The 26,265-nt window shown below is 20.7% G+C and overlaps 3 protein-coding genes across 3 annotated transcripts; 2 read left to right on the top strand and 1 right to left on the bottom strand.

Annotated features, from left to right (window-relative positions):
* Positions 1-1,182: 1,182 nt before the first annotated feature.
* PY17X_1440000 (AP2 domain transcription factor AP2-G) lies at positions 1,183-8,208 on the bottom strand (the record flags this gene model as incomplete). The annotated part of the gene is made up of 1 exon (XM_022957594.1): positions 1,183-8,208. One exon carries the CDS (start codon positions 8,206-8,208, stop codon positions 1,183-1,185), a length of 7,026 nt encoding a protein of 2,341 aa, XP_022812958.1.
* Positions 8,209-18,985: 10,777 nt separating this feature from the next.
* Positions 18,986-21,119, top strand: PY17X_1439900 (diphthine--ammonia ligase, putative; the record flags this gene model as incomplete). The annotated part of the gene is made up of 7 exons (XM_022957593.1): positions 18,986-19,103; positions 19,757-19,855; positions 20,117-20,202; positions 20,298-20,374; positions 20,506-20,557; positions 20,684-20,750; positions 20,875-21,119. The coding sequence occupies 7 exons, from the start codon at positions 18,986-18,988 to the stop codon at positions 21,117-21,119; spliced, it is 744 nt and encodes a 247-aa protein (XP_022812957.1).
* Positions 21,120-23,520: 2,401 nt separating this feature from the next.
* On the top strand, positions 23,521-25,947 carry PY17X_1439800 (endoplasmin, putative; the record flags this gene model as incomplete). Its single annotated transcript, XM_720375.1, has 1 exon — positions 23,521-25,947. One exon carries the CDS (start codon positions 23,521-23,523, stop codon positions 25,945-25,947), a length of 2,427 nt encoding a protein of 808 aa, XP_725468.1.
* Positions 25,948-26,265: the final 318 nt, after the last annotated feature.

The raw sequence follows: 26,265 nt of genomic DNA, 5'->3' as shown, positions 1-26,265 counted from the left end.
AATGTAGCTGCCAAAAATATAACTCCTATAGCGTTTCATTTTTTTATGGTAGGTGATGTTACATAGATAATATTGAAACTAAAAAACGGGAATAAGTGTAATCAGTTTTGTACATACACAAGAATTCCGTTAAGTAATTTATGTCTTGCTTGTTCAGGTAAAATATTATAAAATGAAATATATATATTAAAAAAACGTCACAATATATGTAAAAACGTTAATAATTTCTAAAATTGTTTTAAGATGGCTTAACATTAAATATATAGGTAGCTTTTTAAACACCGACATTTTACCATAAATAATATACACATTATATATTATTAGTAATTTACTTTTTTTCTCCTTAACGTTCAGGAAAAAAACATATAATTTTTTTTTTTTTTTTTTTTACAAGATACTTATATTCTTATCACTATATATAGGTATAATTTTACACACATTAATTTTTCCATATATTTTATATAGATAGCAAACTAATTATATGGTATATTATGTTCACTCTTTTTTTAAGGTAAATATTAATACTTATTTCATAAGTTTATATTATATATATATATATATATAATGATGGTTATAAATTAAAATAATAGTTAAGTAAATAACATTTAAGGTTGACACAAATTTTAAATTTATAATTTCTTTAAATGTGTTAACCATGCTATTCAAAATAGTTAAATATGAAAATCATCAAAAAAAACATTCTATGTAAATGTTTCTTTAGCAAAAGAAACGATTACGTTAATTCTACAAACTGTTAATATTTGTAAAATTAACATTTTAAGGGGCATTGAATAATAGCACCTAGTTATGTAAGATAATGGTAACATATATACTATTTTTTATTCTGATATAAATCCAAAGAATCGGAAAAAAAAAATACATCCTTACTTAAAGGCATATGTTATGTGTATGCATATGCTTTTATTTTATAAATTTATATATCAATGGATTATCTAAAATAGTATATAATCGTTATAAAGTTTTTTGCCAATTTAAAAACATGTATATTGTTCAATTTATTATTTATAATAATTTTGTTGACAATATAATTAAATAGGATGTTTGGTACAGTAAAATAGTTACATACTATTTTGTTTGTAATAGTATTTAGAGAGCAGTTTGTTTAATAGTACTATGAGGTTACCTTTTGTTATTATTATTATATGCAATAATAATTGGCGATTATGATTCGCTACTACACTCATCACTTAGCACGCTGTTCTTATTGTATTGATCGCTAATTTCGTCATCGTTGCTATTTGTGTGTGCATCATTGGATTTATTATCAATATTGTTGTTAGCAGTATTATCGGAACTAGTTTCAACGTCATTTTGAATATTATTATCATTGTTATTATCCATACAATTTTCATCACATTTATCTTCATTATTTATCCACCTATTTTTATAACATAATTTTAGAAACTCTCGTTGTTGCTTTAATAAATGTTCTTGTTCTTTAGGAGTACTTTTATGTAATTTCATTGCAACGGCTAATCGCAAAGCGCATTCATTACCAAATCTTTTCACATTAAAATTTTTACTTAATCTTCTCCCATTTTCCCACCATCTACATCTCCATGAGCAATGTCCTCTTGTTGAATCTTTCCAAACACTATGAATAGGATGATTATAATCTAATGCATATCTGCCTTTCAAACCCTTTGCTGGTAGTAAAAAAGAAGTTTTAACAATTTCATCAACCATTTCTTTTATATTATCATCTAAATTTGATAACAATGATTTTTGAGTTTCATATTTTTTTCTCTTCATTTCTTGTTTCTTGTTATAACGGCGCTCTTTATATGTTAATTTTAGTTCTCCTTCTTTGGTAGTATTTTTTTTTTTGTCTTTTTTACATCTTTTTCCTCTTTTATCCATATTATCTCTTTTCATAACTTTTTGCCTTCTTCCTCTTTTATTATTTAGTAAATTAATTGCGTCATTATTTTCATCGTCATGTTCTTCTCGATTAATATTGATTACGTTGGAATTACTATTTTTCATTTGATTCCTAGTTGTTATTATTCTACAATTGGTACCAGTTTGATTGCATTCATTCCAATTTAAACAATTGTTTTCCTTTTCTTCGGTTCCATTTTTCTCTTTTTTGCAACAATTAATATTAAAACGTGAATGTTTTGTGGGTGTAATTTTATTGGATTTCCCTAAGTTCTTTTTATTTTGATTTCTTTTACTCTTATTAGCAACTCGTCCAGGATTACAATTTGTTTTTTGTATTCTCGTCCGGTTTATAGTTTTGGTGCCTTTAGGGACTTTTCTTTGGCCATTAACACGTATGTCATAATTATGAGAGGCATTGCTATTATTACTGCTATAGTTACTACTTTGATAGGAATTTATTTCATACTCTTCGTTAGAAATTTTACTAGAATATGCATCAAAGGGTAAGTTAAAATGTTCGCCAATGTTATTATTGAATATCCCTTGTTTTGGAATGTTATTATTATGTTGATCCATCTGATGATCACACATGTTACTTATGGTAATACCTTCCTTGCTACTATTATTTGATTTTTCGGAAATGTCTTTAACACAATAATTATTTTCATAATTATTGTTTTCGTAATTTATATTATTGAACTTATTATTCATAAAACAAAATTTCATAGAGTTATTAAAATTATTTAATGTATCCAAGTAATTTTTTGTATTTAAATAAGCATAAATAGAATCATTCGAATATATATTTTTAACTATATTGGAATCTTCAATCATATTAATTTGCTGATTTTCATATAAATTATTATAAATGTTGATCAAATGTGTTTCATCAATTTCTGCCTTAATTGGGTAATCAAAACCATTCCAACTACAACCATAATGTTTATTTTCATTTATAATGCCAGTAATATAATTTTTAGTATTTTCTGATCTTAGATTGTTATTAATCATCATATTGTCTTTTACATTATTATTATTATTATTATTATTATATGCATTTTCATTTTCATTTCTATTTTCATTTCCATTTTCATTTTCATTTTCGCTACCAAATGGCTCATTGCTAGAATTAATATGATCATCATTATGAATTCCAGATGAAATTGATTTATTATTTGGATTCTGACTTTTTTTTTTATTTTCTAAATGCTCACCATTTTCTGTATTTTTAAAATTTTCTTCATTATTAATATTTTCCAAGCAAGTATATATATTCCTAAAATTGTTCATTTTTTCTAAACTATTTTCTAAATTATTACTCACCCCTTGGCCCAATGTATTACTGTTACTAATGAGGGTGTAACATAGATTCCCTACATTATTGCATACTTTAGAAATATTCCATACAAAATTTTCATAATTATCATTATTTGTGTCGACAGGAGTGGAAGTAGTGTTTGTATATATATAGGTAGTACTATTGTCATAATTGTTACAATTCTCAATTTTTCCAGAGTTGCAATTATTATAAATGTCAATGTTTATATTATTATTATTACTATCATCAGACATATTTTGAAAATTTGAATTTAATTCATAAATATTACCATTATTAAAATAATTTAAATTATTATTATTTTGTGTATTTTCCATATATGCATTATTAAATGGTATGTTGAATCCATTAAAATTCATATTAACATTTTGAATATTTTCAGAACCGCTTAAATTATTATTTTGATTATTTTGATTATTTTCCAAAACACAAACCATACCAGAATTATTACAATTTTCATATTCTCCATTACAATATCCATCACAATAAGTACTTGAATGGTTATTTGAATTTTCATTAGATTCATTATTGCAATAGTTGCTACAACTGTTATCCAATCCAACATTCATTATATCTCCATTTTCCAATTGATGATAATTATTTATATATCCATTATTTATTTGATAATTTTTATTTATATTTTCAAAATTAGTTTCATATTTTCCGAATAATAATTGAGTATTATAATAATGGCTATTATCACTATAATTATGAAGAGCATTATTTAGAAGCGGGTAGCAGATATTATTTTGGCTATCCTTTTGAATATTATTATTATTATTGTCATAAGAAATATTATTTGAATTATCTAACAAATCTGTATTTAAGTTTATATCATTATTTTCAAATTTAATATTATTATTTATATTAGTAGTTTCTTGATTCATATATGAAAATGGAAAATTGTTATGTCCATTCAAGTTTCCATGGTTTTGATGTGTAGAAATAATATTCTCAGAATTATTGTTTTCATATCTATTATTATTTACATTTCTAGAATTTTCAGAATCATTAAAATTATTGTTATTGTCATTTTCTTTATCTATGTCTCTTATATTTATATCATCAATAATATTATTATTTTTATTATTGTCTTCTAATATTTCATCATAATTATTCATGTAATTGTTGCTATTTTTGTTTTCTGTATATGCTTCACCTTCTATAAAATTACTAATGTTTGATTCCAAAATATTATGACATTTTTGTTTTGTATTTTGTGAACTTGAGCATATTTCATTTTTCCCATCGTTTGAAACTATTTCACAATTATAATTTTCCTCATTTCTATAAAATTCATCAGATTTTCTATTATTAATATATTCATCTGCATGCTCATTGTTATTATAAATTTTATTTAATTTTATTAATTCTCTATTATGGCATTCTACATTTTTTATATTTCCTTCAGTAATTTCATTCCTTATTCTTTCATTATTTAAATTGTGTTTAATTCTTATTGAGCCATTTCCATTACGTACATGATCGATGCTAACGTTTTCATCGAATTCTTCGATATTATTATTTTCGTCATTTTTGCCATTTTCATAATTTTCGTCATTTTCATAACTTTTGTCATTTTTGCCATTTTCATAACTTTTGTCATTTTTGCCATTTTTGTCATTTTTGCCATTTTTGCAATTTTTCCCATTTTTGCAATTTTTCCCATTTTTGCCATTTTTGCAATTTTTCCCATTTTTGCAATTTTTCCCATTTTCATCATTTTTGTCAATTGCATCTATATTTGTCTCTTTATTTATGCTGTCTAAATTTTTTTCATGATATAATTTTGCATTGCATTGATTCATATATGTTGGGTTAAAATAATTATCATTTTCTTCATTAATATAGCCTTTTTTGTAATCATTATTAATTTCTATATTTAATAAATTTCGTGAATTAATTGTATTTAAACCAGTTATTTCGCTAATATTGTTATTTTCATTAATATTGTTATTTTTGTTAATATTGTTATTTTTGTTAATATTGTTATTTTTGTTAATATTGTTATTTTCGCTAATATTGTTATTTTCGCTAATATTGTTATTTTCGCTAATATTGTTATTTTCATCATTTATATTATATTTCCTACTATATATATTATTTTTACAATTATCGCTATTTGATGTAATACTCGGACGAAATTGATAAAAATTATTATAAAAATTAGACAACAGATTCGGAAATATGCTATAACAGTAATTATTATTATTATTATTGTTATTACAATAATTATTCAAACTCATATTAATATTACTACTTCTATTTTCATTATTTTTATTATTGTATAATATAACCATATTGTTATTCATATTTTTAGATACATCATTTGCTGATTTATTATTACCAATTGTAATTTCATAAGAATTATTTTTTTTATAGTTATTACCATTTACAAATGTATCACAAAATCCATGATTACCATTCCCTAATATACTTATAATATAGTTTAACATATTTGTATTGCTTGATAATCGATTTTCTTCAATTTGGTCATTATTATTATGTAAAGTTTTCATATTTATTTCATTTGTACATATTAATGAATCTTCAATTTTTATATTATTATTTGATTGATGTATATCTTTAGAGTTTTTATTATTAATGTGGTTAGATCGTTGGTCACTATTTTTATTATCTGTCTTACTTTGATTACTTGTAATTTGAGTACTATTTTCTATAACATCATTTTTTGGATTTTCATTTATAATATTTAAATTTGTATTAAAATCATTTTTAGATCTATATAAAATTTCATCATCATTTTTATCATTTTCATCATTTTCACCATTTTCATAATTTTCATCATTTTCACCATTTTCATAATTTTCATCATTTTCATAATTTTCACCATTTTCATCATTTTCATAATTTTCACCATTTTCACCATTTTCATCATTTTCATCATTTTCATCATTATTGTCATTATTTCTTGTTAAGTCATAATTGATACAATTAGTTCTGCTTAATGGACAATTATGCTTATTTTTTTCATCCACATTAATTTGTGCCTTTTTATTTTCTTGTATAATATTTATACTTTTATCATTATTTGGTTCTTCATTTTGTTTACTTGAATTACTTAACGGGTTTGTTACTAATCCAATATGTTCAGCTTTTATTAATGTATTTTGTGGATCCCTTTTATTTTCTTCTTTACCTATTTTATGAGTTGTTACAACATTTCTACATCCATCATTTTTATTTTCAAAAAGTGTGTATAAAATATTTTTATTTGTCTTATTTTTATGTGGATTATCTTTTTCCTTCTGTATTTTGTTGTTTTTTATATTTCGATTTTTATTATCTTCATCTACATTATTACAATTCGTTTTACAACTCATAAAGTGTTCCTTAATTTTTTTTAATGTTATATATTTTTTAATATAACTTGAATTATCAATTTCACTTTTAACACCGGTATTTTTATGTTCTCCAATACATTTTTCATTATTATTATTATCATTACATTGTTTATAATTATGTTCAAATTTTCCAACTTTGCCTTCTATTGAATTTTCAACTTTTTCATTACCTTGTTTAAGAACAGCATGAGATCCTATGTTGTGTGTAGAATTATTAAAAATAATATAATTGTTCATATTATTATATTTATTTTTTAAACATCTAATAATATGCACACGATTCCCGTAAATATTAATGCACTTATTTTTTTCATAAATATTCCATTTTTTTAATCGATCATATGTATAATTAACTTTTTCCCATTTGTTAATTTCCTTTATAATTTTTTCCATTGTTAATTTCCTTTTATTTACAAGTTTATTTTTTATGTTTTTAATTTCCTTTTTATTTTTAAATCTATTATTATGTTGTTTAATTATATTATCAACTATTTCCACATTACATTTTCCCTGATCTTTATCATTATTTTTAATTTCATTTTGCTTATTTTCTGATTTGTTAATTTTTACACAATTTTTAATGAATATTTTATCTGTTTGTTTTTCTATTATTTTATTATATCTATTATCAACTTTTATATCTTTTTCATTATCAATCATTATATCATTTCTTTTATTTCTATTTACATAACTCATTATATATTTCTTATCATCATCATCATCATCATCATTTTTATGATATATTTCCTTCTCTTTATCTTCATTACTATTTTGGGCGTTTTTATTTTTATCAGTAAAATTACTATTATTTTCGATATAATTTATGCCATTACAATCTTTATTATATATGTTACATTTTTGATCTGTACTTTTAATTATAGACGATTGATCATTTTGAATGTCTGTATTTATGGAATTTTCATGAATATTATTTTTCTTAAAAGGCTTTAAATTGATACTTATGTTATTTTTTAAATTTTGAACAATTTCAGTCGAATTAATATCCATTAATTGACAATTTTCCGAATTATTTGAGTTCAAAACTGACATTTGGCTATTTTGTGAGCTTAATAAATCTTCATAAAACATATTATTATTATGGCTACTATCACTTGTACTACCATTACTACTATAATTAGTATTATTTTTATTATAATCGGAAATTTTATTGCTTATATTGATATAATTATCATTTTTTTCGGATTTTGAATCTTCATCATTATTCATAGTAATTAAATTACTTTTTTGTAAATACTCATTTATACTTGTAGAACATTTCATATCATATGTTTCATCTTGTTTGTAATTTTTTACTTTTTTTTCCTTTTCATCCATAAAAATACAAGGAATAATATCTTGTTCTACATTTTGTACATTACACACACTACTTTCATAAATTGTCTTATCATTGGTATTATTGTTTTTATTAGTGGCACTTGTATTTTCCTGTGTTTTATTTAAGTTACAATTAAGTTTGTCTTTTTCCTTTGTGTTATGCATATCGATATTCAACTTTTCCTTATTATTATTTATCATAAACAATAAGAAAGGTTTATTATTTTTTGACTCATCATCTGAGTGGTTTTTAATATTAGAGATCATTTTTTTTTATTACAAGTACTTCTAAATCAATATCACTATTTGGTATTTTTGTCTTTCTTCTTTTTGAAATATTAATTTTTTTTATATCTGTTTTATTTTGGACACTTGAGATTTGATGTTGTTATTATTTGATCTTTTTCTATATTCTCTCCCTAAGGAAGTTTACTATATTTATATTGTAATATTATTGCTATTGCTATTACTATTGCTATTACTATTGCTATTGCTATTACTATTACTATTGCTATTACTATTATTACTATTACTATTACCAGTTTTATGCTTTATTTATTATTTTAGGGTTATATAAAAGCTAACCCGTTGCAATTGGAATGCGTATATATAACCGTTGAATACACTTTAATAATTTACAATGGTTATATTATCCTCTATGTTTGTTTTATTTTATTATGTTATACATATAGTAAACACGGTACTGTTTCGGCACAATATATATATATGTATATGTATATATATATATATTATTTTAACTATATAAAACAATCAATATATAAAATGGTACTAAAAATGTAAGTAAATAAATAAATAAGTAGGTAAATGAATAAATAAGTAAATAAATAAGTAAATAAATAAATAAGTAAATAAATAAATAAGTAAATAAATAAATATATATATATATATATATATGGATATATATGGATATCTACTTATACACAAAAAATATAAAATATTTGTAGGTTATATAACTTTTATGTGTATTATGTATATTTTTAATTTTTCTTATTTATTTTCAAAAAATATAAACAATACAACCATTCGTATACAATAATGTATAATTGCGGGTAGACACATATAGATACATGTGCTATGTATATATAATATTTGATTGGATATATTTTGCTTGATTTTGACACAAATATATACAATTGCATATACATATATATATATATTGAAAGGATAATATAATATTATTAAATAATGTATATACATATATGGACACTAAAATATATCAACTATTTATTGTTAATAAATATTATAGATATTCTATTGTTAGTAGTCCAGTATACACATATCCTAAATTGGTTTTCGTTTCTTTCCAAATAATATTGTACATAATAATTATGATACCCACTTATTTGGAATAATATGAAAACCGTTTTTTGGGATATTTCTTAATAATAATGTATGTTTATGCAGTGATGTATTATATAATTATTTTTAAAAAGAAAAACAAAAATAAATGTCTTCTTTGCTTTTTTGGTATAATATGTATATATATTATATATATAGTAATAAAAGGATTACGTTGCCTCCTAAATATATAAACACATAAAATTGTATGTATGTATGTATGTATATATATATATATATGAATAAATACATATATATTTGCACCAATTTAGTGCTTACTCTACTTATCATAGCTTTAAATATGTAAGAGATTAAAGAAAAAAGACATGGACAATTTGTTCACTTTGTTTATATTCAGAATAACAATGATATTTTGTTAACTGAAATATATTTTTATTAATTAAAACAAAATGTATAAATAAGACATTTGTTTTTTTTTAATTTTTATATGAAAAAATATAAGATTAGTCAAGAAAACTTGGTTCATAACTTCAATAATAAAATTGTATAGACAATTTATAATGCATAAGTACGCATGTATATATACATACAGTATATTAACAACATACATAATATACAATGCTTAAAAAAACACGTCATTAATAAATGATGCACAAGGGATGATACTATTAGGATGTATTATAAATTTGCCAATATTTAATATATGACCCAATAGTATAAAAATGGTATATGCATATATGTCTTTTTATATTTATATAAAGACTGTTAAACAATTATTATATATATATATATATAATATATATAATATATATATATAACATTGATATATTGAATATGTTTATTATTTATTAAATTAATAAATAATACAACTTAAAATGGTATTATTGTCTGAACCATTTATAAATTAATAAATTTTAAAACAAAAAATACTACAAAAGTAAAATATATATATGATATTTAAAAATATATTTAATAATAATAGTAAAATATAGAATATATATAACAATAATAAAACATTTGTAAAGCCAAGTTTGTAAATATTTATTGTATAATAAAGGGTAAACGCCAGAAAATATTTGCATATATATGCGTATTTATTTTATATATGCATATATTTGGCTTGCCTATATAAGCATGTTTACCTTTCTCTCAATATATAAGATAATTTCGTATATATATTATGAGGAATAACAACAATAAATAGTTAGAATATATAATATTTATATGCATAATAAATAAACTGTCATATTTATATACGCATACATGAAAACGTATTTAAAAATAATATATATTTTTAACTAAATGCTAATTCATACATATAGATATAGAGTATATTTTTATCAAATTAAATATATACATGTTTTTAGAAGTAAAATAGATAGCTATTTAATAATAGTATTATATTACCAAACTTTTATATATCAGTATTATGATAATAAAAGATGTTATTTAATATTTTTTTATTATATTCATGTGTATGATATAATAGATATATCTAAATAACTATTTATAATTTTTATACTTGGCTCTATAAATACTAACTAAAATTAAAATTTTTTTATAAAATTTTACAAAAAACGATGTATCTAATACATATATAGTAAAAAAAATAATATAAATAAATATCTAAATAGATATAATTGTATACACAAAAGTATATTACATAGAGAGATAAATATATATATATTTATATATATAGCAATGTTTGTGCAAATATTATGCATAACTATATATGTATTTTGTATATATTATATATATATTTATTATTTTTTTTCAATTTTATATAAATATTCCTTATCTACAACTGTAACTATAGATATTTATACATATCCATAAATATATAAACTAATTTATATTATATTGCACAGATATATCGATATAGCATAAAATATATCAGTGGATCAAGGTGGGAAAAAAACAATTATGACTCCTATTAACTCCCTTGAATGGTATAAATAAAAATACCTAATTTATCACACGTATTTTAAGAGCATACTATGAAATAACTATTCTATACTTAATATCATCCGAAAAAATACTGCGATATGCAATTTGGACTATAAAATAAAAAACTCCCTATATTTTATTGCTATTGGCATAGGAATATTATATATATGCAATGTATCCCCTTGCAAGTGTTAACGCACTATTTTATTTATTAATTTTTTTGTATTTTACAGCATTGATACGCAATGTTTAGATATATAAAATATATTTATAATATATATAATTAATATATAAAAGTATGGAATTAGGAAAAATATAGAAATTCATGTTAGTATTAAGTGTTAAATTTCTTTGTAAAATAACACAGTTATAGAATATTTGCAAGACGGAACCATTAGTGCATTATAATTTTACCTAAATAATATTCACCTTATCATTTCCCCCTATTATTATTTAATTTTATAAATGAAAATGTGACATCCCTAATATTTTATATACATATTTTAATATATAAGATATACGTATATAATATCCTATTATTATAAATATGTATCGTGATTAGCACATATTATAAAAAAAAACAATGTATTATTGTACAACTTTAATGTTTTTTTTTTTTCATATAACCCCCTTAGAATACAACATAATATATTATATATATATATATATAAAATATCATTGAAATCGTGTGGATACACCATTAAAATGTTTGTAGTAAATGAGTGCAATTGCAATTTTTATAGAAATTAATATAAATATGTAAATTTAGAAAGATATTTTATATTATTTTATTATAAACTATATTTTTATCAATTTTTTTTTTTATAAAATATTAATATATATTATCCATCATTTCGAACCGTTACATTTTTGCAATTACTTGATATATACTTTCTAGCTTTTCAATGTTTTATGGAAATACTTAAGGAATACAGCACCAATTTTATATTATTCTAGTACTTAAAGTTGAATAGTACATTTGCACTTTTAATATATGTAGGAATACCTATATAGTATTATATATCAAATAAACATAAATGCATCAATAGCTATATATACATAAGGCAATTATTGTTAATAAACATTGATATGCGCACGTATTAATATATATATTCGCCAATATTTTTAAATATTTAAATTAAATAAAAAAAATTACCTAGTAAAATATGTATTGTATATTTTTCATAGAAGACAATAAGTACTGTTATTGATATACATAATATTAATTGTTTTTTTTTTTTTAATTTCATTGAATGTAATACATTGAAATAACGGGTAACTATATATATATATCGACCTAACATAATAAATGTGTATCATTGAAAATTAAGAAAAACATTGCTATAGATAAACATATTTTTAATTATATATATTTATAAGATTTTAATAAAAAGAAAAAAATATAATATTTTTTTGCATTCTTTAATTTTTAATATATTTATTTTTTTAGGCACTTTTTAAATTGTGTATAAAAATTCATATTATAAAATTGTTTTTGTATAATAAATTTGTTATAATTGTATAATAAAATTGTTATCATTGTATTATGACATTGGTTATAAGGTTATATATACATAGCATAAAAAAAAACAAAAATATTTCCAACAATTAATAATTCTACAATAAAATTTTAACAATATAAATATATGTTTGCATGAAATATTAATATTTTATTATTTTTATTTTACTACTGTCATTTATCAATTATTAATATTATTAATATTATTATTATTAACATTATTATGGATACTAGCTTTTCCAATCATTGAATTCAATGATATCATCAATGCATACTGATTGGAACGACATATGTATCCTCAGAAAAATCAATGTATGTTAACATTTTCAATGATAACATTGGTATATTTTATTTTTTTTAACCATTATATATATTTTAAAGAATATTATTTAAATATATAATTTGTTACATTGAATAAGTATAATACATATAAAATAAATATGTTAATACATTTTTAAAAATTTGTATACCTATCTTAATCTTTATATAAATACTGCATGCATCATTTAATTTTCCTATCATTACTTTTAGAAATATATTGTTTGTTGAGTCTAAACACAAATAACATATGAATACTCTATGATTTACATTAAAAAAAATATATAGATACATATATATTTTTTTAATTTTATATACTATTATGTTAATTTTTATATAAATACCGCATGCATAATTCAATATTTATCAATGATTTTAGCGATATATTGTTTGTTAGGTCTAAACAAAACAACATATAAATAGTCTTGTAATTTGTGTTAAAACAAATATATAAAATATATATATTTTAAATATCATATACTTATTACATTAATTTTTATATAAATACCGCATGCATCATTTAATTTTCCTATCATTACTTTTAGAAATATATTGTTTGGTGGGTCTAAACACAAATAACATATAAATACATTGTAATTTATGTTAAAAAAAATTTATACTTATGCTAATTTTTATATAAATACCGCATGCATAATTCAATATTTATCAATGATATTAGCGATATATTGTTTGTTAGGTCTAAACAAAACAACATATAAATAGTCTTATAATTTGTGTTAAAACAAATATATAAAATATATATATTTTAAATATTATATACTTATTACATTAATTTTTATATAAATACCGCATGCATCATTTAACATTCCTGCCAATAATTTTAGGAACATTTTATTTGGTGGGTCTAAACACAAATAACATATAAATACACTGTAATTTATGTTAAAAAAAATTTATACTTATGCTAATTTTTATATAAATACCGCATGCATAATTCAATATTCATCAATGATATTAGCGATATATTGTTTGTTAGGTCTAAACAAAACAACATATAAATAGTCTTATAATTTGTGTTAAAACAAATATATAAAATATATATATTTTAAATATCATATACTTATTACATTAATTTTTATATAAATACCGCATGCATCATTTAATTTTCCTGTCAATAATTTTAGGAACATTTTATTTGGTGGGTCTAAATATGAATAACATATAAATACACTGTAATTTACGTTAAAACAAATATATAACATACATATATATTTTTTTAATTTTATATACTTATTACATTAATTTGTATATAACATCATATGCATAAATATTCCTATCAATAATTTTAGGAACATTTTATTTGATGGGTCTAAACACAAATAACATATAAATACACTGTAATTTACGTTAAAAAAATTTTATACTTATGCTAATTTTTATATAAATGCTGCATGCATCATTTAATTTTCCTATCAATAATTTTAGGAACATTTTATTTGGTGGGTCTAAACAAAACAACATATAATACTCTTGTAATTTGTGTTAAAACAAATATATAACATATATATATTTTTTTTTAATTTTGTATACTTATTACATTAATTTTTATATAACACCATATGCATAAATATTCCTATCAACGACTTTAGGAACATTTTATTGTTGGGTCTAAACAAAACAACATATAATACTCTTGTAGTTTCTGTTAAAACAAATATATAAAATATATATTTTTTTTAAATATTATATACTTATTACATTAATTTTTATATAAATACCGCATGCATCATTTAACATTCCTGTCAATAATTTTAGGAACATTTTATTTGGTGGGTCTAAACAAAACAACATATAATACTCTTGTAATTTGTGTTAAAACAAATATATAACATATATATATATTTTTTTAATTTTGTATACTTATTACATTAATTTTTATATAACAACATATGCATAAATATTCTTATCAATAACTTTAGGAACATTTTACTTGTTGGGTCTAAATACGAATAAGATATAAATACACTGTAATTTATGTTAAAATTTTTTTTATACTTATGCTAATTTTTATATAAATACTATATGCATAATTCAATATTCATCAATGGTTTTAGGGATATATTGTTTGTTGGGTCTATATAAAACAACATATAAATACACTGTAATTTATGTTAAAACAAATATATAACATGCATATATATATTTTTAATTTTATATACTTATTACATTAATTTTTATATAACATCATATGCATAAATATTCCTATCAATAACTTTAGGAACATTTTATTTGTTGGGTCTATATAAACAACATATTAATACTCTTGTAATTTGTGTTAAAACACATATATATATTTTTAATTTTATATACTTATTACATTAATTTTTATATAATACCATATGAATAATTCAATATTCATCAATGGTTTTAGCAACATTTTATTTGGTGGGTCTAAATATGAATAACATATAAATACACTGTAATTTATGTTAAAACAAATATATAACATGCATATATATATTTTTAAATATTATATACTTATTACATTAATTTTTATATAATACCATATGGATAATTCAATATTCATCAATGGTTTTAGCAACATTTTATTTGCTGGGTCTAAACACAAATAACATATAAATACACTGTAATTTATGTTAAAACAAATATATAACATGCATATATATATTTTTAAATATTATATACTTATTACATTAATTTTTATATAATACCATATGGATAATTCAATATTCATCAATGGTTTTAGCAACATTTTATTTGCTGGGTCTAAACACAAATAACATATAAATACACTGTAATTTATGTTAAAACAAATATATAACATGCATATATATATTTTTAAATATTATATACTTATTACATTAATTTTTATATAATACCATATGGATAATTCAATATTCATCAATGGTTTTAGCAACATTTTATTTGGTGGGTCTAAATATGAATAACATATAAATACACTGTAATTTATGTTAAAACAAATATATAACATGCATATATATATTTTTAAATATTATATACTTATTACATTAATTTTTATATAATACCATATGGATAATTTAATATTCATCAATGGTTTTAGCAACATTTTATTTGGTGGGTCTAAACACAAATAACATATAAATACACTGTAATTTATGTTAAAACAAATATATAACATGCATATATATATTTTTAAATATTATATACTTATTACATTAATTTTTATATAATACCATATGGATAATTCATTATTCATCAATGGTTTTAGCGATATATTGTTTGTTGGGTCTAAACACAAATAACATTAATGCTCTTGTATTTTGTGTTAAAACAAATATATAACATACATATATATATTTTTAAATATTATATACTTATGCTAATTTTTATATAAATACTATATGCATAATTCAATATTCATCAATGGTTTTAGCGATATATTGTTTGTTGGGTCTATATAAAACACCATATAAATACTCTTGTAATTTGTGTTAAAACACATATATATATTTTTAATTTTATATACTTATTACATTGATTTTTATATAATACCATATACATAATTCATTATTCATCAATGGTTTTAGCGATATATTGTTTGTTGGATCTATATAAAACACCATATAAATACTCTTGTAATTTGTGTTAAAACACATATATATATATTTTTAATTTTATATACTTATTACATTAATTTTTATATAATACCATATGGATAATTCATTATTCATCAATGGTTTTAGCGATATATTGTTTGTTGGGTCTATATAAAACAACATATTAATGCTCTTATATTTTGTGTTAAAACAAATATATAACATATATATATATATATATTTTAATTTTATATACTTATTACATTGATTTTTATATAATACCATATACATAATTCATTATTCATCAATGGTTTTAGCGATATATTGTTTGTTGGGTCTATATAAAACACCATATAAATACTCTTGTAATTTGTGTTAAAACACATATATATATATATTTTTAATTTTATATACTTATTACATTAATTTTTATATAATACCATATACATAATTCATTATTCATCAATGGTTTTAGCGATATATTGTTTGTTGGGTCTATATAAAACAACATATTAATGCTCTTATATTTTGTGTTAAAACAAATATATAACATATATATATATTTTTTAATTTTATATATTTATTACATTAATTTTTATATAACACCATATGGATAATTCAATATTCATCAATAGTTTTAGCAACATTTTATTTGCTGGATCTAAACAAAACAACATATTAATGCTCTTGTATTTTGTGGTAAAACAAATATATAACATATATATATATATATATATATTAATTTTATATACTTATTACATTGATTTTTATATAATAACATATGCATAATTCAATATTCATCAATAGTTTTAGCGATATATTGTTTGTTGGGTCTATATAAAACAATATATTAGTGCTCTTATATTTTGTGTTAAAACAAATATATAACATATATATATATTTTTAATTTTATATACTTATTACATTAATTTTTATATAATACCATATGGATAATTCATTATTCATCGATGGTTTTAGCAACATTTTATTTGCTGGATCTAAACACAAATAATATATTAATGCTCTTGTATTTTGTGTTAAAACAAATATATAACATGCATATATATTTTTTTAAATATTATATACTTATTACATTAATTTATATAAATATCATATGCATAATTCAATATTCATCAATGGTTTTAGCAACATTTTATTTGTTGGATCTAAACAAAACAACATGTGAATGCTTTTGTAATTTGTGGTAAAAAATATATATATATATATATATATATATATAATTAGTTATAATACTTTATTTATTTCTGTACATTGAAAAATATTATATTTATTTGTTTTTGAATATATATATTACCTATTGTTTACATATTCCCCCCCACTTTTTACATAAAACATTGAATTACGTTGATTCAAAAAAAAATAAGAGTGAAACTACAATATAAATTTATTAATTTTCTCATAATAAATCCTATAATTTAACAATAAAATGATAAACTTGGATACACATATATGTATCACGAAAAAAAGAGATAACGAAAAATAGAACAAAATAGGTGATATTCTTAGAATTAAGGATACATCATTACGTGAACAATAAAATACAGATCTGGCAAAGAATAAAATAACATATATAGATACATAATGCTATAATCAGCGTCCTCGGTTGTAAATATCTACTAAATATATTTCATCACATAAATAAACTAAAAATATAAAGTATATATTATATTAATAAATGTGCAAGTTTTCCATTAAGTTTTATATTTATGTATAGTCATGCAATATAGCACAAGTGCAGTTGTATAAAAAAATATTCGTAGCATATATAAATAAATATATAATAATACATACATTTATATAACATGGGATGGAAAACATGTTATTCGTGTTGGGGAAATACATAAAATTCAAAAATATAAAAAATAAAATACCGGAAAACTACGTTGAAATGGTAAATATATGTATGTATATATCATTTAGTTGTTAAAGGAATATATGTAGATATACATATATATTATATGGAAAATATAAAAATATAGAGGATAAATATTATGCAAAAAATATGAATGTTTCCAAGAAATGTAAAATAATATATGTTATATAGATATATTTATTTATACAATTTAAGTTTGAAATAAGAAAAATAATACAACAGTTAAAAAAAATGTACATATATATATATATATCTTCTTTTCAATCCACAAATATATAAGTTTTATAAAATAGTATATTAAAATATATTATTTATAGGGAATATATATAATATAACATATTTAATTATAATTTTATTTTATTTTTTCCTTAAAAAATTACTTCATATATCTTTATTATATTTCTTATTTATGACAATTATTATTATATTACTCTTTATTCATTTCATATAAAATTACGTGTAAACAAAAATAAACAAATAAATAAAATGAATGTCGTGGGATTAATATCAGGTGGAAAAGACAGTATATATAACTTGGTTTGCTGTTTTAAAGATGGTCATAATATTATTGCTTTAGCACACCTTATTCCTTATAAGAGTCAGAGTAAGAAATGATTGACACCATAAGCATTCATACATAAATTTACATAGTTACATTGTTGTATAATACAAAAATATTAAATTACAAAAATTACAATATTTAAATGAAACCCTATATTAATTTCACAAACTTTATATATTTTCGTAATATAAAATATTTTTTTTTTAATAATTTTTCTATGAATATAGTTTTTGTATCATTAAATATGGACAAATTTACTTATAAAAACATTTTATGTGAATAATACTTTATTAACTATGTAAAATTTAATATATCATTATTGTGTAAATTATATTATTATTTAATTTATAATTATGTTTCTTTATTTTGTAATAATAATTATTGTATTTTGTAATAACAATTATTATATTTTGTAATAACAATTATTATATTTTATTTTTATTATATATATATTTTTTTTTTTTAATTTACCTATTATCCAATATATAGATTATTATCATCATTTATTTAAACAAATAAAATATATGGTCTTTATTGGTTACTTTTTTATGTCATATATATTTTTTATTGCGTGATATTTTAAAACCATTATTTAAATCGAAACCAAAAAACATGCATACATATATGTCTAATACAAAAAAATATACCCGTTTTATATTAGATCAAATTTTATTTGATATTAAATATTTTTGTAGATGAAACCGACAGTTTTATGTATCAAAGTGTGGGATTTGAACTAATTCCATCAATTTCCGAGTGTATGGAAAAACCTTTAATCCAACACCAAATCAAAAGTATGTTCGTTTGAAATATTGAGAAAGCAAAACAACTAAAATATAAAAAAAAATTATACAAATTGTTGAACTTTATATAAATTAGCACTATTATGCCATATTTCACTTTTGTTGAATTATATATTTTTTAAACATTGTAAAATATTTCATATGAATATAAATATGATTAAACTAAAAAAATAAAAAATAAAATAAAAAAATAAATAAAAAAAAACGTCTTACCGTTAAAATGAAATAAAAATAATTATATTATTATTCTAGGAAAACCCGTAAGCCTTGAAATGAATTATGTTTATGATTCCAACGATGAAGTCGAAGATTTGTATGAATTATTGCTCGAGGTCAAGGTAATAAATTATTCATTAGTTGTTTTATTCATTTTAATATAAAAAATTGAGATATATCATATATATATTTGACAATTTATATTTTTTATTGCAAGACAAAATTTCCAAATGTTAACGCAGTTTCGTGTGGAGCCATTAAATCAAATTATCAAAAAAAAAGATTAGAACATGTGTAAGTAAAAATTAAAAATATGTATATTTTTTAGCATACGAATAAATGCACAACTATTTTTTATTCGTTCATTCATTTCATTACCGATTTTTTATTTTATTCTTTTGATATATTTGTAAAATAATTTGAAGTTGTGAGAGGTTAAACTTGCAAATTTTAGCGTATTTATGGGAAAGAGACCAAGTAAATAGCAAAAAAAAAAAAAATTAATATATAAAATGATCTCTGTTTATGTGTGTATATTTATTGATATGAAATGATTACTTTTAGCTTATTATTGCTATTATTTTTATTTTTCCCTGTCCACAGAAGGAATTGTTGCAAAATATGATCAATGATGGCATCGATGCAATACTTGTAAAAATTGCAGCATATGGTAATATATACTAATAAAAAGAATAATAAATGAAAAATATTTACTTCATTTCATATGCACACACACATATATATTATTTATTTTATTATATATTTTTTTGGCTGTTCACTTTTAATATATAAAGGCTTGAAAAAGGAGCACGTTGGGAAATCGATAAAAGAAATGTATACGTATTTAGAAGAAATGAGTAATAAATATGGCTTAAACATTTGCGGGGAAGGTGGTGAATATGAGACATGTACTCTTGATTGCTTATTATTTAAAAAAAAAATAGTAATAGATGAATATGAAGTTATTCAACATACATATGATTCAATATGTCCCGTTTTTATATTTAAGCCATTGAAGTGGAAAATTCACCCAAAATAAAAAAATATAAAATGAAATATTTTTCATTTTTTTTTATTTTTAAATAGCCCATTATTTTAAACCATAATTTTTTTTGCAAAATTGCTATAATTGAGGTTAAATTATTATATCGTTTTCACACTTTAATTATGTTACCCTTTATTTAATATTATTAATAATTTTGACGCACACATTCAATCGATTTGAATGAACTTAATTGTTTTTCTTTAATTTAATTATATATTTTTTAATAATAAAATTTAAGCAAAAAATTATGGAACGTACCATAATATGTACAAATAATTTATGATAATATATATGTATGGGAATACATATATTTATGCACATCTTCTAATATATGCACTTAAAAAATTGCATACAATTTATTATAAAACAAAGCATGATGATCTACGTTTCAAAATTTAAAAATGTAAAAACAATTATATAATAACACGATAAAAATGATAGTAACAACTAAAAGTTGATAAAAACAAATAGAATAATATTTCAGGAAAATAAATTTAAAAGATAAATTAAATGATATAGTATAAAATAAAAAATGTATTTAAAAAAGAAAAGATAGGACATTGGGGAATACAACATATATTGGATTTATATTATCAAAAAAAATGCATATATTTATCTCCTGATTTTTATATATTAATATTTTACCATCACAATATCGAACTGTTTAATATAGAATATAAAATGCCCCACATTAATGACTAAAAATATATAATAATATTTTTTAAAATATAAATTAATGTAATATGGGTCGGGAATAGCTAAAGCATGTGAATAATGTTAAATAAAAATCAAAAACATTTCATAGTAGAAAATAGATAAATGAGTAATAAGCCCTAAAGTATTACACAATATATTTAAATGGAATGTTAATTAATATCTATGTTTTATATTCAAAATAACGGTGAAATAGTTTATACTTGTACTAAACAAACAAAATGAGGTACTTATATTCATTTGTTAGTATGTTTTTGCATTTAAATCTTTCTATCATTTATTAAAATACTTTGGTATATTAGTAAACATTAATGTAATTTAATCGTCATATATCAATAGATTTACTACTTTTTTATTAGATACAAAATTCTATATTCTGAATTGCATATATATATACCTTTTTTTCGTTTTTTCACATGACTACTAAAAGGAATATTTAATAGATCATAACTACACGCTATAGTATTTAAGTAAATAAATAAATGTATATTAGTATTTTATATTTTTGTGTAAAATAATTTGAGTACGATCAGTATTATATTTGTGAAACATATATTTTTTGTCCCTTTTTATTACATTTGCTTAATATTTAAAAGGGAATAGAATATGGTGAAATAAAATACTTAGAATAAAAAAAAATATATTTATAGATAGTCACTTTGTAATATCTTATGCTTTAAAAAAATAACTTGAGCAAATTTCATAATGTTTCAAAAACAAAAAACATTTCTGCCACTTAATGCATCCAACCATTTATATTATTTATTTGTTTACATATTAATTTTTGTATTCTTATAAGCATTATTATGTGTGCATACCTTATATGAATTACCTAAAAATAATCAAAAAAATAAAAATGAATAGAAAGAAAACAGTTTCAAATTTTTTTAAGGTATAAAATATAATGATTGTTATTTTTTTATCCATTAACGCACCATAATAAACGCACGTAATATTTTACCTCTTATGTACGTATGTTCTTATTTTCGCTATATTAATTTTTTTATTTGAATTTCAACTGCTTATATACAGGTTTTTCTTTTATATCTTATTATATATAAACTTTTTCTGTAGATATATTATATGTGCCCTTCTTGCTTATACATATATATTTGATTATTATTATGACTATTTTTTTTAATTAAATTTTATTTGTATTATAATGAGCAAAATAAATAGCTTGCTTATTTTTATAATTTTTGTGACTTTGCAAGCATATATATTATAATATATACACAATATGTTTATGAATATATTTGTTTATTACATATATTGGAAAAAAAATTAAGATAACTATTTATGTATTATATTATGTTTATTTTTCTATATTAAGCATGCAGAGTATATTATATATATCCGTATGCTTGAAATATTAAAAAGTGAGAATTTAATTAGAACAAAATTTGCAATTGCTTAAGTTATATTTTTTTCTATTTTATTAAAAACTAATTTTCATAAAAATCCATAAACACACATGCACATTATATTTTCTTATATTCATTAGAAATATTTTATTTAGTGTACTCGCCTTATGTGTATTATATAATTTTTGCTTGCCGTTTCATATTTCGATGCACAAATAAATATATGTATAAATATATACATTAAATAAATACGTTTATTTATCACATACTTTTTCATTTTGTTTGTTCTATATACACACGTGGTGAGCTTAGGGAAAATGACAATAAAGACTAAATATACGTACGCATTTTTTGTTTTTTTGATTGTATTAAATTTGTTGTCAAAAAACAATAATGTATTATGCCATGATGATCAATCAAAAGTAGATGGAGAAAATGAAAATAGTCCTAAAGGAAATGTAAAAAGAGATGTTGATATGATAAGCGAAATTGATGAAAATGAAAAACCAACATCAGGCATAGAAAATCATCAATATCAATCAGAGGTTACAAGATTATTGGATATTATAATTAATTCATTATATACTCAAAAAGATGTATTTATGAGAGAATTAATATCAAATGCTGCTGATGCATTAGAAAAAATTCGATTTTTATCATTATCAGATGAAAGTATATTAAAAGATGAAAAGAAATTAGAGATAAGAATATCAGCTAATAAAGATAAAAACATATTATCTATTACTGATACTGGTGTAGGTATGACTAAAGATGATTTAATAAATAATTTAGGTACAATTGCAAAATCTGGTACTTCCAATTTTTTAGAAACAATTTCTAAAAGTGGAGGTGATATGAGCTTAATTGGGCAATTTGGTGTTGGATTTTATTCTGCATTTTTAGTTGCTGATAAAGTTATAGTATATACTAAAAATAACAATGATGAACAATATATATGGGAATCGACTGCAGATGCCAAATTTTCTATTTATAAGGACCCAAGAGGTGCAACTTTAAAAAGAGGTACAAGAATATCATTACACTTAAAAGAAGATGCTACCAACTTATTAAATGATAAAAAATTAACTGACTTAATATCTAAATATAGCCAGTTTATACAATTCCCAATATATTTATTATATGAAAATGTATATACTGAAGAAGTACTTGCAGATATAGCTAAAGAGATGGAAAATGATCCAAATTATGATAGTGTAAAAGTTGAGGAATCTGATGACCCAAATAAAAAAACAAGAACTGTTGAAAAAAGAGTAAAACAATGGAAGTTAATGAATGAACAAAAACCAATTTGGCTTAGATCACCTAAAGAATTATCAGAAGATGATTATAAAAACTTTTACTCTGTATTAACAGGTTACAATGATGCACCATTATATCAAATTCATTTTTTTGCAGAAGGTGAAATAGAATTTAAATGCTTAATTTATATTCCTGCTAGAGCCCCATCAATTAATGAACAAATGTTTAGTAAACAAAATTCAATAAAATTATATGTAAGAAGAGTTTTGGTAGCAGACCAATTTGTTGATTTTATGCCAAAATATATGAGCTATGTTAAGGGTATAGTAGATAGTGATGATTTACCACTTAATGTTTCAAGAGAACAATTACAACAAAATAAAATATTAAAAGCTATTTCTAAAAGAATTGTTAGAAAGATTTTAGATACATTCCGTAAATTATATTTAGATGGAAAAAAAAATAAAGATTCATTAAGAGAACAATTAGAAAAGGAAACTGATGAAGATAAAAAAAAAGAAATCCAAAAAAAATTAAGCGAACCAAGTGTATATAAATCAATTTATAAAGAATATAGAAAATTTTTTAAAAGTGGATGTTATGAAGATGATATTAATAGATCCAAAATTGTTAAATTACTTTTATTTAAAACTATGCTTCACCCCAAAAGTATTTCTTTAGATACTTATGTTGAAAATATGAAACCCGATCAAAAATTTATCTATTATGCATCTGGTGAATCATATGAATATTTATCCAAAATTCCACAATTACAAATTTTTAAAAAAAAAAATATAGACGTTTTATTCTTAACTGAATCAGTAGATGAATCTTGTATACAAAGAGTTGAAGATTATGATGGAAAGAAATTTAAATCTATTCAAAAAGGTGAAATTACATTTGATTTAACAGAAGAAGAGAAAAAAAGAGAAGAAAAAGTTAAAAAAATGTATACAGCATTAATAGATGTTATATCAGATACATTAAGAAACAAAATATTTAAAGTTGAAATTTCAAGAAGATTAGTTGATGCACCATGTGCTGTTGTATCAACAGAATGGGGTTTATCTGGACAAATGGAAAAATTAATGAAAATAAATATTAATAACACTGATCAAGTTAAAGCAATGTCAGGACAAAAAATTTTAGAAATTAACCCAGATCATCCAATTATGATCGATTTATTAAAAAGATCTGTAGAAAATCCAAAAGACCCAGAATTAGTAGAAAGTATTAAAGTTATTTATCAGTCAGCAAAATTAGCATCTGGATTTGATTTAGAAGATACATCAGATTTAGCTCAAATTGTATATGATCATATTAATCAAAAATTAGGAGTAGATAATACCTTAAAAATTGATGATTTGGATCCAGCCATTTTTGAAACTAAAAAAATTGATGATCAAAATGTTGAAGAAATAAATATTGATGATGCAATAAAAAAAGGTGATTCAAATTCTGAATCAAAAAATGATGAATTATAAGTGCATTTAAAAAGAAACGAAAAAAAATTAATAATTTTTCCACGAAAAATGGATAGGCACAATGGATGATGGTTATGTGATATTTCTCCTTTCCCTATCAATAGCCTCGTTTTTTTTTTTTTTTCATAGAATCACTATAATGTGATAAAAATATTCGCTATATATTTATGTGCTGTATATGTGCTTGTGCATATATTAATAGCGTCATATTGGGGATAAGGAAAAATTGCTTAAAACGTAAATGTGCTTCTACAAGAATAGGACGATATTATTTTGGGAAATATAAATTTTTTCTTATCGTATATTTTTCTGTTTCGA

The sequence above is a fragment of the Plasmodium yoelii genome (assembly GCF_900002385.2).
Source record: "Plasmodium yoelii strain 17X genome assembly, chromosome: 14".
Classification (NCBI taxonomy): domain Eukaryota; phylum Apicomplexa; class Aconoidasida; order Haemosporida; family Plasmodiidae; genus Plasmodium; species Plasmodium yoelii.
This window is presented reverse-complemented; position numbering and strand designations above follow the sequence as displayed.